This window comes from Tiliqua scincoides, chromosome 3 (genome assembly GCF_035046505.1).
Source record: "Tiliqua scincoides isolate rTilSci1 chromosome 3, rTilSci1.hap2, whole genome shotgun sequence".
Taxonomy (NCBI): Eukaryota; Metazoa; Chordata; class Lepidosauria; order Squamata; family Scincidae; genus Tiliqua; species Tiliqua scincoides.
Window position 1 is genome coordinate 202230438 of NC_089823.1, and position 14256 is coordinate 202244693.

General features: G+C 44.3%; 1 protein-coding gene across 1 annotated transcript; it reads left to right on the forward strand.

The window, feature by feature from the left end:
* The first annotated feature begins 5685 nt into the window (after positions 1-5685).
* Positions 5686-13987, forward strand: MRI1 (methylthioribose-1-phosphate isomerase 1). The gene is made up of 6 exons (XM_066621220.1): positions 5686-5823; positions 9768-10009; positions 10099-10268; positions 10933-11109; positions 12311-12535; positions 13139-13987. Exons 1-6 carry the CDS (start codon positions 5692-5694, stop codon positions 13279-13281), a joined length of 1089 nt encoding a protein of 362 aa, XP_066477317.1. The 5' UTR covers positions 5686-5691; the 3' UTR covers positions 13282-13987.
* The last annotated feature ends 269 nt before the right edge of the window (positions 13988-14256 follow it).

Genomic DNA, 14256 nt, shown 5'->3' on the forward strand with positions numbered 1-14256 from the left:
CATAGGAGGAAGCAAAGCAGCTGCTGCTTCTTTCCCAGAGAGTGGCCATTCACTAATACTCTTGCAGATTGCTTCAGTGTGCAATCCATAAGGGCAGGTAGAAGCACCTGCTGATGGTCCCCTTTCCATTGGCATTGCTTTCTACACCCGCTGGTAGGAAATTTATCACTGACTGCCTCAAACCTGAAACATGCCTTGGATTTATTCACAAAGTTAGGTGTAGTGCCCTGGCAAAGTGACATCATTAAGCAGAAGGAGACACTGTGGAAGTGCATCATTTCACAGACCACCTCCCAGCTGCTGAACTGTGCTGTGGCAGAAGCAGCGCTGCTGAAAGGGCAGAGTGTGTGATAGTAGTTTAGCCGTAGTAGCAGTACTAGTGATTGTAGTAGTATATAATATAGTTTGAAGAGCATCACTGCCTTGGGATATAAACTCGCTACTACCACTGCCACTGCCAGTTTTGTTCTACAAGTACAGGACATGCAGTGCAATTCTAGGCATGTCTACTCCAAAGTAATTCCCACTGAGTTCAATGAGATTTACTCTCAAGAAAGCAACCTCAGGATTGCAGCCAAAGTTGTTCCAGGTGTCTTTCTTCCCACTTGGACTACTGGGAGGATTTATGAGTAGGGTTACTAGATACAAAGTGGGACAGAGTGCCTATACCTTTAACCAGTGTACAGATTCTCCCTGCTCCCCCCTTCACCAGAGGCCAGCCCTTTTTTATCCTACTAATAAGCCTCCTCTCCCTCCTCAGTGTTACTATCAAGTAAGTGTAACTAGGATTGGAGACACCTTTTACATGAAACAAGGCAAACTGTGATCCACTTCTGAACACACACACACACACACACACACACACACACACACACACACACACACACACACACAGGGGGGGGATATTAAAACCTCCAAACCATCTGGTAATAAGCTCATATTTCCAGTTAAGTAAAAGTTATATCCTCCTACTTTTGGAAATGCTCTAGGCTACAGTTTCGTTTTGCTTCCAATGCTGGAAACAAATGAAGCATAACATGTTAAAGACACATATTTTACCATGCATTATTTACAAGACACATATTTTACCATGCATTATTTACATTATTTACAATGTAGTCACCGAAGAAGCACTGAACAACATTGAGTGCCTGCCTGTGCTGGAAGAGCTTGACAGTGAACCAACCCTAGAAGAACTTCACGTGGCCCTGGACTCCCTTGCCTTTGGCAAGGCACCTGGAAAAGACAGCATCCCTGCTGAAGTCCTAAAATGCTGCAAAGAGATCATCGTCACTGAGCTGCATGAAATCCTCTGTCTCTGCTGGAGAGAAGGTGGAGTACCTCAAGACATGAGGGATGCAAACATCATCACGCTGTACAAGAACAAAGGTGACAGGGGTGACTGCAACAACTACCGCGGCATCTCTCTCCTTAGCGTTGTAGGAAAGCTGTTTGCCCGAGTTGCACTAAAGAGGCTCCAGGTACTTGCAGAGAGCGTCTATCCAGAATCGCAGTGTGGATTCCGAGCCAACAGGTCCACCACTGATATGGTATTCTCCCTTAGACAACTGCAGGAGAAATGCAGGGAACAACGACAGCCACTCTTTATAGCCTTCATAGATCTCACAAAGGCTTTCGACCTGGTCAGCAGAGACGGCCTCTTCAAGATTCTCCCCAAGATTGGATGTCCACCCAGGCTCCTCAGCATCATCAGATCTTTCCACAAGGACATGAAGGGCACTGTTGTCTTTGATGGCTCCACATCAGACCCTTTTGACATCCGAAGCGGAGTGAAGCAGGGCTGTGTTCTTGCACCAACCTTGTTTGGGATTTTCTTCGCTGTCCTGCTGAAGCAGGCCTTTGGAACTGCAACAGAAGGCATCTATCTCCGGACCAGATCAGACGGAAAGCTCTTCAACCTCTCCAGACTGAGAGCAAAATTCAAAGTCCAGCTGAAATGTCTGCGTGACTTCCTCTTTGCCAATGATGCAGCTGTCACTACCCACTCTGCCAAAGATCTCCAGCAGCTCATGGATCGTTTTAGCAAGGCCTGCCAAGATTTTGGACTGACAATCAGCCTGAAGAAAACACAGGTCATGGTTCAGGATGTGGACTCACCTCCCTGCATTACAATCTCTGAGCATGAACTGGAGGTTGTCCATGACTTTGTGTACCTTGGCTCAACGATCTCCGACACTCATTCTCTCGATACCGAGCTAAACAAGCGCATCGGTAAAGCAGCTACCACGTTTTCCAGACTCACAAAGAGAGTCTAGTCCAACAAGAAGCTGACGGAACATACCAAGATCCAGGTCTATAGAGCTTGCGTCCTGAGTACACTTCTGTACTGCAGCGAGTCATGGACTCTTCGCTCACAACAGGAGAGGAAACTGAGCGCTTTCCACATGTGCTGCCTCCGACGCATCCTCGGCATCACCTGGCAGGACAAAGTTCCAAACAACACAGTCCTGGAACGTGCTGGAATCCCTAGCACGTATTCACTGCTGAAACAGAGACGCCTGCGTTGGCTTGGTCATGTCGTGAGAATGGATGATGGCCGGATCCCAAAGGATCTCCTCTATGGAGAACTCGTGCAAGGAAAGCGCCCTACAGGTAGACCACAGCTGCGATACAAGGACATCTGCAAGAGGGATCTGAAGGCCTTAGGGATGGACCTCAACAAGTGGGAAACCCTGGCCTCTGAGCGGCCCGCTTGGAGGCAGGCTGTGCAGCATGGCCTTTCCCAGTTTGAAGAGACACTTTGCCAACAGTCTGAGGCTAAGAGGCAAAGAAGGAAGGCCCATAGCCAGGGAGACAGACCAAGGACAGACTGCACTTGCTCCCGGTGTGGAAGGGATTGTCACTCCCGGATTGGCCTTTTCAGCCACACTAGACGCTGTGCCAGAACCACCTTTCAGAGCGCGATACCATAGTCTTTTGAGACTGAAGGTTGCCAATACAATACAATTTACAAGGCAACATATTCATGAAGGAAAATAGTCTGTGGCAATTTTTAGACGCATCCAAAATGTATAATGAGCGGGGGAAATGCAGCTATATGGGAGAATCAGCTTCCTGGACAGGATGGACACTCAGATCATTAATACAGACTAGTTATATTTCAGTTTTTTACAGTTTATTTTAACTCTCCATTTATATTCACAGAGCAGTTAAAGTGTGGATGGAGAATGAAGTTGGTTTAATCAATGATTTGGTTTAACTCAACTGTTTGGTATTCCATGTTTGTAATGTAATAACTCAGTTCGAGGTTGACATATTGAAATGAAATTTGCTCAACATTCTGTGTTTCAAGGCTGAGCACCAGTTCAACACCCATTCTTGTTTGAACGTGGAATGAGGTTCCATTCCATGCACATTGGGGCAAAATATCAAAACTTTAGATATAGGCTGATGGGTTCTGAGCTGTCTGTGACAGATCAGGAGAGAGATCTTGGGGTGGTGGTGGACAGGTCGATGAAAGTGTCGACCCAGTGTGCGGCGGCAGTGAAGAAGGCCAATTCTATGCTTGGGATCATTAGGAAGGGTATTGAGAACAAAACGCCTAGTATTATAATGCCGTTGTACAAATCTATGGTAAGGCCACACCTGGGGTATTGTCTCCAGTTCTGGTCGCCGCATCTCAAAAAAGACATAGTGGAAATGGAAAAGGTGCAAAAGAGAGCGACTAAGATGATTACGGGGCTGGGGCACCTTCCTTATGAGGAAAGGCTGCGGTGTTTGGGCCTCTTCAGCCTAGAAAAGAGACGCCTGAGGGGGGACATGATTGAGACATACAAAATTATGCAGGGGATGGACAGAGTGGATAGGGAGATGCTCTTTACACTCTCACATAACACCAGAACCAGGGGACATCCACTAAAATTGAGTGTTGGGCGGGTTAGGACAGACAAAAGAAAACATTTCTTTACTCAGCGTGTGGTCGGTCTGTGGAACTCCTTGCCACAGGATGTGGTGATGGCATCTCACCTAGATGCCTTTAAAAGGGGATTGGACAAGTTTCTGGAGGAAAAATCCATTATGGGGTACAAGCCATGATGTGTATGCGCAACCTCCTGATTTTAGAAATGGGTTATGTCAGAATGCCAGATGCAAGGGAGGGCACCAGGATGAGGTTTCTTGTTATCTGGTGTGCTCCCTGGGGCATTTGGTGGGCCGCTGTGAGATACAGGAAGCTGGACTAGATGGGCCTATGGCCTGATCCAGTGGGGCTGTTCTTATGTTCTTATGTTCTTATGAGGTCATTATTTTGGAAATGGCACCACTCACGAAGAATTGAAATTGTATAATACAATTTGTATTCATCCCTTCTTAACCAAAATCTGCCTTTAACAAACAACAGCTTTGAATGACTGATCTTCAGGCACCAAAGATAAAATGAGACCCTAAATCAGTGGTTCCCAAATTGGGTCACAACCCAATTTTTGGTGGGTCACAAATCAGACAAGCTGACATGGAAAATGTATTGAGCCCTATGGAAACCGAAACAGAGAAGCACTTGCACATTTACCCAGGAGTAGGTGAATGTGCCTTGGGACTGAGTTACAATCCCCCTCCCCAGCCCAGGTTCTAATATCATTCTCAAGGGTCTCAAAAACAGCCTGCTGTTTTTTGCATCTATTTGATTTACATTCAGCTTCCACATCATCCAGTACATTGGACTGTGGATTGCCAGTGCTGGCAAAGAAAGAGTAAATAAATTCCAAATATCCCTGATATGTGCATGCATTGCTGGACTCTGGCAGGAGCACTAAGCAGGGGGCACCTTATAATGGCTGCCTATACCAAAAGAAGTGACCAGACATCCTCTTTTGCAGGACATGTCCTCTTTTTTTAACCTCATGTCCTGGAAAAGAACTTAAGTGTCCTCTTCTTCCTTATGAGAGGGGCCCCTGCAGGCAGCCCATAGCCTAATTACTTATAATTAATAAGTTATATGTATGTATGTATGTATGTATGTATGTATGTATGTATGTATGTATGTATGTATATTATTATTATTATTATTATTATTATTATTATTATTATTATTATTAACAGCATTTATATGCCACTTTTCAACAAAATGTTCACAAAGTGGTTTACAGAGAAAATAAAAAAACTAATGCTCCCTGTCTCCAAAGGGCATCTAAAAAGATCTAAAAAGATGCAGAAGACAATACTGTTTTAAATTTAATAATAAGGAATATAGTGTTTAAATTGACCACATTAAATCAATATACAGGTGTTTTTAGCTTTTATTTTGTCATGTCCTACATTTTTCTCGTATGTCCTACATGTTGGAGTGCTTTGTCCTCTTTTGCGGTTATGACACCTGGTCACCCTGACTTGGGTGTGAGATTTTTGCACAGTGAACATGAATCGCTACATGCACACTGGTATCCACAATTGTACATCAATGTTCCCCATGCAAAAGCACAGACAAGTGTATGTGAATTCTGAAGCTCTGTTTCACACTGCATGCACAATTTATGAGTGTGTGTGTGTGTGTGCGTGTGTGTGTGTGTGAGAGAGAGAGAGAGAGAGAGAGAGATTGTATGCACAATTTGTGATTTTGCTTGAGTGTGTGAGAGAGAGAATAGGATTCCTTTAGGACCCTGCGGTGACCACTGCACCCATGTGGTCCTTTTCCTTTCCTGCTTTTGTTCAGCCCCTTTGCCATCAGAGTCAGCCATGAGTTTGCAAGCGATTCGGTACCGCAGGGGCTCCCTGCAAATCCTCAATCAGCTCCTGCTGCCCCAGCAGAGCCTCTATGAAGAGATCAGCAGCGTTCGCCAGGGCTGGGAGGCCATCCGAGCCATGAAGGTGCTGCGGTTGGGACGGGAACGAATGGCTGCTGCGTGCCTAGTTCAGTCTGGTGCTTGAAGGATATAAGAATTGCTACTATGTTACTCTTCCGATTGGGGTCCTGCACCTTTAAGACGTGGCAGGCAGTCCTTCAAGAGGTGAAGCCTTGGCAGCATAGTGTGACAGTGATGGTCAAAGCTTGTGTCTCTGCCCATAGTCTGCTGTGCTCCAAGCCCTTCTAGAGAAAAAGGTGGAAGATAAGCAAAGGGAAGAGAACTAGGATCTCTTGGGAAAGGCAAAAGTTACTTTTAAGTGCAAGTGGCCTCATTGAACAGTGCTAGACTGCCTTTATACAGGCACCTCTCTCTGTTTCACCACACGTGTTTGGAAGCTAGCCACCTGATCTCTGCAGAATCTGTGGAACTCCTTGCCACAGGAGGATTGTGGTGATGGCATCTGGTTGCCTTTAAAGGGATTGGACAGATTTCTAGAAGAAAAGACCATCACAGGTTACAAGACCAAAATGATTACTGGCCTGGGGCACTTCCCTTATGAGGAAAGGCTACAACGCTTGGGGCTCTTTAGCCTAGGCCAGTGGTTCCCAAACTATGGGTCAGGACCCACTGGTGGGTTGTGACTTGATTTTTGGAGGGTGATAGAAAGATCAAATAACTAATTGCCTCAACCCCTGAGGCTATTCAAAAATCAGATACTGAAGCTGGTAATTATCCTGCAAAGAGCTCAGCTCCTGCAGTTTGCAAGCATGTGTAAATACAGGGAGCTAAATGTTTGAGGGTCTTTTTCTGGTTATTATTACTTATACATAAATAAAATATTTCTTTCTAGATTTTTTTTTAAAGTCTGGTAACTAAGTGGGTCTTAGTTTAAGGTGTAAGTTTAAGATAAGAACCCAAAGAATTGGTTTCTGGTGCTAAAATGTTTGGGACCCACTGGTCTAGGCACTTGAGGAGGGACATGACTGAGAGATACAAAATTATGCAGGGATTGGATAGAGTGTATAGAGGGATGTTCTTTTTCTCTTACACAACATCAGACATCCACTAAAATTGAGTTTTGGGAGAGTTAATAGAGACAAAAGAAAATATTTCTTTACCCAGTGTGTAATTAGACTGTGAAACTCCTTGCCACAGGATGTGGTGATGGTGTCTGGTCTAGATGCCTTTAAAAGGGGATTGGACAGACTTCTAGAAGAAAAGTTCATCACAGGTTACAAGGTTTGCTGGGCATGTACAACCTCCAGGTTTTAGAAATAGGCCAGCTCAGAAGGCCAGGTGCAAGGGAGTGGCACCAGGATACAGGTATCTTATTGTCTTGTGTGCACCTAGAGGCATCTGGTAGGCTGCTGTGAGATACAGGAAGCTGAACTAGATGGGCCTTTGGCCTGATCCAACAGGGCTCTTCTTATGTTCAGAATCACCAATTCAGCTCGCATTCAACAACCCTTTCACTGTATGTGGAAAGTTAGCAGGAAGATTTATTCTGTACAACACATGATTCTGCAGATTTATATATGACCATTCAAACATTTCATATTCCACTCAGTAGTTTGAAGTGGTACAGTCTAGTAGTGGCTGCCCCCCCCTTGTGATTTTGTTGTTTGGTCCAACTCCATGTGAGTCATGCTCTTTAATTTCTGTGCTCCTTGCAATGAAGACTGATTTTAACTTGCAAGCCCTGCATAGAGGTCCTTGAAAACTGTTTACATGCTGTACATATGAGAATATGTGCAGCATTTCATTCTAGCACCACATGTCCCTGAGGTTTACTGGCATAGACTTTGCTATATGTATCTGGTTCAAGAGACAAGAGTAAGAACATCATAGGTACTGCATATTAATCTTAAGAGGATGATGATGTGCAGAAACACTTTTTAATGGACTCCGCAGAGGGCCTGTAATATAAAAAACAGCTCAGAGAAAGGAATTAAAAGAAGGAAGGGAATGTGAACAGGGCAGATGTAAGCTATGCTCTCTTGATTAGCCTTTTATAGTATTGTCATGAAAGGGGGCGAGACTTCTAGCAACCACCCCTAATCCAGGGCAGTGATGTCTAGTGCCAAGTTCTCACTCCCTTCCCATCCCCCACTCTTCCAATCACTTGAACATGCAGCTTGGGACGAGACCTGGTAGATCTAGTCCTCTGCCACCAGCCCAAGAGATCTAGTTCCCAGAGGGGTTCCCTGGGCAAAATCCCTCCCCAGGAATGCTATTTAGGATTGTTAAAATGCCCTCACTCTGACAGTAGCACCTGTAGAGCAGGGAGGCTGACAAGTCCACTGAATACGGCAGAGGTTTTAAACAAAAAGGTTTTATTAACAGGTAGGTTAACAAATGAGGAAACAACAATGTAAACAGGGCTCAATCCTAACCAACTTTCCAGCACTGACCTAGCTGCAACGCAGCCCCAAGATAAGATAACAAACATGCCCTTACCTTGAGGAGGCCCCCTTGACTGCCTCCTCACTGCAGGACGCAGTGCACACCACATTGACACAGCTATGTCAGTGCTGGAAAGTTGGTTAGGATTGCACTCTTGGTTTCTCACAGATAAACATCCCCTGAATGGTGCTGGCTCTGCAGGGAAACTTCACGAGAGCAGGCTTTGCTGGACCAGATGGAGAGCCTGGATCCCATTCATCCTGGCCTGAGCTGAAGGGACCAAAAGCCTCCAATGTCTGGAGGACAGACCAACATAAACATAATCTAACAGTCACTGGCTATTACTTGGTCCCTTTCTATGTACCTGGGGGCTCTCCCCAGCAGCCTTCCACTCTGATCCCCAGAGAGTGGGCTCTTGTTGTCTTGTCGAGTCAGAAGTGCACAGAAAAGAGAGAGAGAGAGAAAATTTCCTCAGGCCTGGTGATCTTTTTCCCTGGTCCCATTCCCCCAGCTCTCTAATTGGCTAGTTCCCCTTGAAATTTGAAGCACCTCAAGAGTTGGAGAGAAAATTCTCAACAATAACCACAACTGTTTTCATCACATGTAGTTACTACTGTGCTCCTATGTTCACATGAACAAATGTATCCTTGGGGTTGCACACTGGTGTTTCAAGACTCAGAGCACAATCGTGTACTTGTTTACTCAGAAATATGTCCCATTGTCTTCAGTGGGGCTTACTCTGTGGAAAGCATGCATTAGCTGGTTTCTGCTGCACACAGTGTGCTATAAAAATGCTCTTGAATAAGATAAGTCTGGAAAGAGTGCTTTAGGCATTTGTAGGATGTACTATTAGTACTAAGCACATACTATTCCTCTCATGCCTTGAAGGCTGTGGATCCAATCATGAGTGCTGTCATCTGTCTTCAGAACTTAGCTTCCTTAAAATACCAGCTAGCGGGAAAATCCAGAAAGCCTTTGCATAAATGAGTGTGCCTGCCTTTTGGGCACAGAATAATACCCTTCCAGGTAATACCTTAAACTTCTGATAGTGGCAATATGCTGTGCTGGCAAATATGTGCCATGTCTTTCCATCCACAGTTTCGCTGATGTCTAGGGTTACCAGATATAAAGGGGGACAAAGTGCCTTTACCTTTAACCATTGTATAGAAGAGGACGTTTTGGCACGTGCAGCTCAACATGGAAAGCTGCCCCTGCCAAAATTCCCTCTTCTATACCTTAGTTAAGGTAAAGGCACCTGTCCCCCTTTATAATTGGTAATCCTACTGATGTCTTATGTTACCTGCTCACCTTCCTGTAGCATGGCAGCTCTGTGGTCCATAGAGCTTACCAGCATCACTTGTCCTTTATGGACCCCCAGGCATCTTCTTCATGTGACTGTGGCTGTGTTAGTCCTTGCCACTATCTCACTAGTTATTGTAAGCCACTAACACTGTGGCTGTGTTAGTCCTTAACCTCTATCAAACCTCTATCAAAGCCAGTCCTTAACCTCTATCAATACCACATTTCCCATGTATGACAATAAAGAAGTTTCTTTTCTTTTAGGTGCGAGGTGCCCCAGCTATTGCCATTGTTGGTTGCCTGAGTCTGGCCGTGGAGTTACATAATAAAGGAAGCTCAGAACAGAGTGTGAGTGACCTGGAGCACTGGGTGCTGGATTCGCTAAGCTATCTAGTGAGTGCCAGACCTACTGCTGTCAACATGGCTCGGGCAGCTCAGGAACTGGGCCACTTTGTCCGCCAGGAGGCCAAGTGTAAAGAGGCTACAGCCAAAAGATTGCAAGAAAGGTGAGGGTCTAACACCTTGCCCTTCTTTTCCTGCCCCAAGAGTTATAACTCTGAGAGAATATACACGTCAGTATCACTTCTCATCACAGTGTGATCAGCTGGGCAGAAGCCATGTTGGAAAAGGACCTGAAAGACAACAGAAGCATTGGGGACCATGGGGCACAGCACCTCCTCCAGCAGGTAGGACCAGGCAAGGTGACAGTCCTGACCCACTGCAACACTGGCTCGCTGGCCACTTCTGGCTATGGCACTGCACTTGGTAAGTGACATCCCCATGTATGCAAGAGGCATCCCCAAAAGATAACAACCCAGTATCTAGAGGTGGGTTTTTCAGTGATGACTAAATAAAAACACATAACACTGCTTTCAGTACCTCTCATTTTTGTAAAAAATAAAAAACCCAAAATCTGCAAAAAAAAACAACACCACTATCTAACACCTTAACATATTCTCTTACACCTCTACATGCATGTGGTTGCATCTTTTGACTCTATACCACCTAAATCACCTACCTGGTATACTTTAAAAATGATTATAATTTATAATTTTTATTTATAAAAATACGTCTTTGGAAGAAAAATACTTAACACCACTTTTTGCACTCCTAATTTTGAAAAACACCAAAATATGTGAAAAAATAAAACTGTTTTCACCCACCTCTACCAGTATCTTCAATCATCACTATTACCTTTCTCAGGCATTCCGACTCCCACTCTGCTGATTTTTTTTCTCTTTCTCACTATTCTTCCCCTCTGAGCTGGGGAAAGTGCCTATGAATTCTAGTAGCTTTGAATTTCTATTCAGCCACACTGAATAGAACACTAGTTTATCATCCTTTCTAGGGTGATAGTTCCAAACTTCTCTCTGCTTTAACCCCAAATAGCCTGTTCTTTTAAAAAATATTTATGACATTTACCTTGCAGGTGTCATTCGCTCCCTGCATGCCATGGGCTGCTTGGAACATGTCTACTGCACAGAGACACGGCCATATAATCAGGGAGCCCGGTTGACTGCATATGAGCTAGTCTACGAGCAGATTCCTGCCACACTTATTGCTGACAGCATGGCATCTGTGACTATGAAAGAAAAAAAAGTATCAGGTGAGTGCTTTTGTGAGCTCATCTTTCTGCTCACTTCTGCTTCTGTGCAGGTCTCACTGTGCCAGCAAATTACTATGGCAGGTTGGGTTTAGTAATCAACTGTATATACAGTCATTCATGTCACAGTTGGGCTTGTCTCTGCAGATTGTGTTGATGTCTGAACAAACTGTTGATAGCAAAAGCATAGCTCAGCATCGCTTGGGTGTTAAAAGAAAAAATGAGACAACTGTTGTGGGTGACATGAAACAAACAAGGGAAAAGAGGGTCTCAGGAGGCCCTACTGCTAACTTGGTTTCAATCTTGCCTGCCTTTGCAGTTGATTGCATCCAAGTCCTGGACTTTGGGGCCTTTTAAGCTGGACCATATTGGCTGATTGATCATGTCTAGCTTATAAGCAGTGCTTTCTTTTCCAGCGCTTCTCTCCCAAGAATCTGCTGTTAACTGGAGAGGGCAGAAGAGCTCTATGCTGTTGGTAGAAATCCTTTTCTCTTGAGGGGCAGGATAGAAAATAATGTGTGCATGCAAAAAAAAAAAGAAATAGTCCCGTAGTCACTGCATGCATAAAGTGGCTAGATCTTAAAGCCACTGGGACTTTCCTATGGGTTTGACACATATGTGCCCTGCCCTTCCTCAAAGCAGCCTAGAGAACCAGGTAGAGATTTTTTCCATTTTATATTTGTAGCAGTCCTGTGAAGATTGAGACCAAGGCAGAGTATCTTCATTGAGGCCATGTATCAAATTTCATGCTGAGTGGGGATGCTGGCATGCCTTCAGGTGCATTAATTAGCACTGAAGTTTGGTGGAAATTGTTATCTATGCCTGCTTTGACTGCTGATATTCTAAGGCTGCAATAATGTACACATTTTCCTGGGAGTAAACTCCTTTCAATACAATGGAACTTCCTTCTGATTAGAGATTCATAGGATTGTTGCCACAAGCTGTGATCATGGGTGGTGCTTCACCCAGTTTGTGATGGGGAAATTCTGCTATGTTCTGGATTTTAGGGAATTTTAAAGGAGCCATGATGCAGGATGGCTGTGTTCGTTCCAATCAAAAAATGCCAGGAGCTGTGCGTGTCAGTAGGGCCCTCCTAGCTGGCTTTATCTGTAGCTTATTCAGCATAATGGTTAGTCTGCTTTTGACAGGCATTGGATAAAGGTCTATGTCGTTGCTTTAGAGTTTTGATCTTTTTTGTACCCAGCGGTCTTCGTAGGAGCAGACAGAGTTGTTGCTAATGGCGATACTGCCAACAAAGTGGGCACCTATCAGTTGGCCATTGCTGCAAAGTACCATGGGATTCCCTTCTACGTAGCAGCACCCAGCACATCATGTGACCTGAGCTTGAAACATGGGCGGCAGATTGTTATTGAAGAGCGACCCAGCCAAGAACTGACGGATGTCAATGGCGTGCGAGTTGCAGCACCAGGTACTGAAGTGTCAAAAAGGCATATACAAAAAATGCAGAATATGATGGGACATCTACTTGTTAAGTTCTAGCACCCGTGATTTTTACAGGGAGATGCAGCTGGCTACGTGGATCAAATGTCTCAAATTTTTACAATAAGACATTCTAAGTCAAGAAAAGATGGTTTGGTAGCTTCTGGCATATCAAAATCCAGGGTTGTTGGATAGCATGGTAGTGGCATCAGCCACGTCTCATCTCCTTTCACTCCAGGGAAGGGTGATCAATAGTTAGTCATTTTAATTGTGTAGTCACAGAATGTCCCTAGCCCTTTGCTCCAGGGAAAGGAAAGCATAAGCCTCTTGACCTCATTCCTGGAGGTTTTAGTTGCTGGTACCCCTTCAGATGCTTTGCACTATATATTTTGGGACCATTCTTCTCTTATCAGTTGGAGCACATGCTAACCCTGAGTGATTAAGTTTTATTCTTTTGAGATGCTTATCTTCAAGGAGAACAGGACCACAGAACCTTAGAGACAAAGCAAATGGGATAGTTTGGCTATAACTGGGCTAATAGTTTGGCTTATAGCTTTGCTTGGACTAATAGTGGGTTCTTTCTCCTTCCCAGGCATTGGTGTTTGGAACCCAGCCTTTGATGTCTGCCCTCACGACCTGATAACCGGTGGCATTGTCACTGAATTTGGCGTCTTTGCTCCTGCTGAACTTCAAGCAGCACTGACACAGGCATCAAACAAAAAAGGAACACATTGAGCTAAGTTCTTCCTGGAGTTGCTCAATAAAAGTCTGTATGAGGCAGATTCCTGTTGTGGACCATCATTTCAACTTGATGGGCAAGGTTTCCAACCCAGATTACTGCCTCTCTCTTTGTCTATTGTTATTGAATCACCATTATTTTAACCCCAGATATGTTGTGCAAAGTTTGTTGGAGCTGACTGTATAAGGACAGCTGGTGTGGGTGTTGGATGAGCATACACTATGTGTCTTCACTGCTGAACAGAAAGGGTTGTTTTTTCAGTTCAGTCACTGGCTAGTGTTTAGTCCCATAAACACTCTCTAAACCGTAAACACTACTTAGTACATTGACCCATGTGCAATTTGTCCTCTTTATGCCCTTCATCTCTGTCTGGGACAATTTTTGTAGTCTATTCAAGAACAGCAAATAAGAGTTTTATTTTCCTTTCACATCTGCCCTGTACTAAATCTAATTAAAAGAGGATGTATTATCTTGAGTACTCTTAAGTGTGACACACCTCCACTAACCTTTGTTAAAGATTGCCATTCAGATTTTGCCATATTCCCCCCCTTTTTTCTTTGCTTTGCAGTGTATCATGCTAAGACTTCATTTGACAACATGTGAAATGGTAGAAATACTGTTTTATGGTAACTTTCTAATAAGAAGAGAAGTCTGGGGTATCAGGACGTAACGGTGGAATTAATAAACAAACTGTGACTTCTACCAATTGTTTTTCTGTGCAGTATCAAGAATACAGGGGGGTGCTATAGCTCAGTGGAAGAGAATTGAGAATGGCACATTCTTTGGCTGCAGAAGGCCCAGGTTTCATCTCTGGGTAGGGCTGAGAAAGATTTTTGTCTTTAACCTTGGACAAAGGGTACCAGTCCATGCATTTGGTACTGAATTAGGTGGGCCAGTGGTCTGACTCAGAGTTAAGCAACTTCTTGTGTTCCTAGAACACAAGTTTTGCTTTTCTGAATCAGACCTTAGGC

What these genes read in the sequence shown, in the direction of transcription:
- MRI1 (XM_066621220.1), top strand. Translation starts at nt 5,692, where the DNA reads ATGAGTTTGCAAGCGATTCGGTACCGCAGGGGCTCCCTGCAAATCCTC. An exon ending in GCCAAAAGATTGCAAGAAAG is followed by an intron (nt 10,010 to 10,098) that starts GTGAGGGTCTAA and finishes TTCTCATCACAG; the next exon opens with TGTGATCAGCTGGGCAGAAG. An exon ending in GAAAGAAAAAAAAGTATCAG is followed by an intron (nt 11,110 to 12,310) that starts GTGAGTGCTTTT and finishes TTTTGTACCCAG; the next exon opens with CGGTCTTCGTAGGAGCAGAC.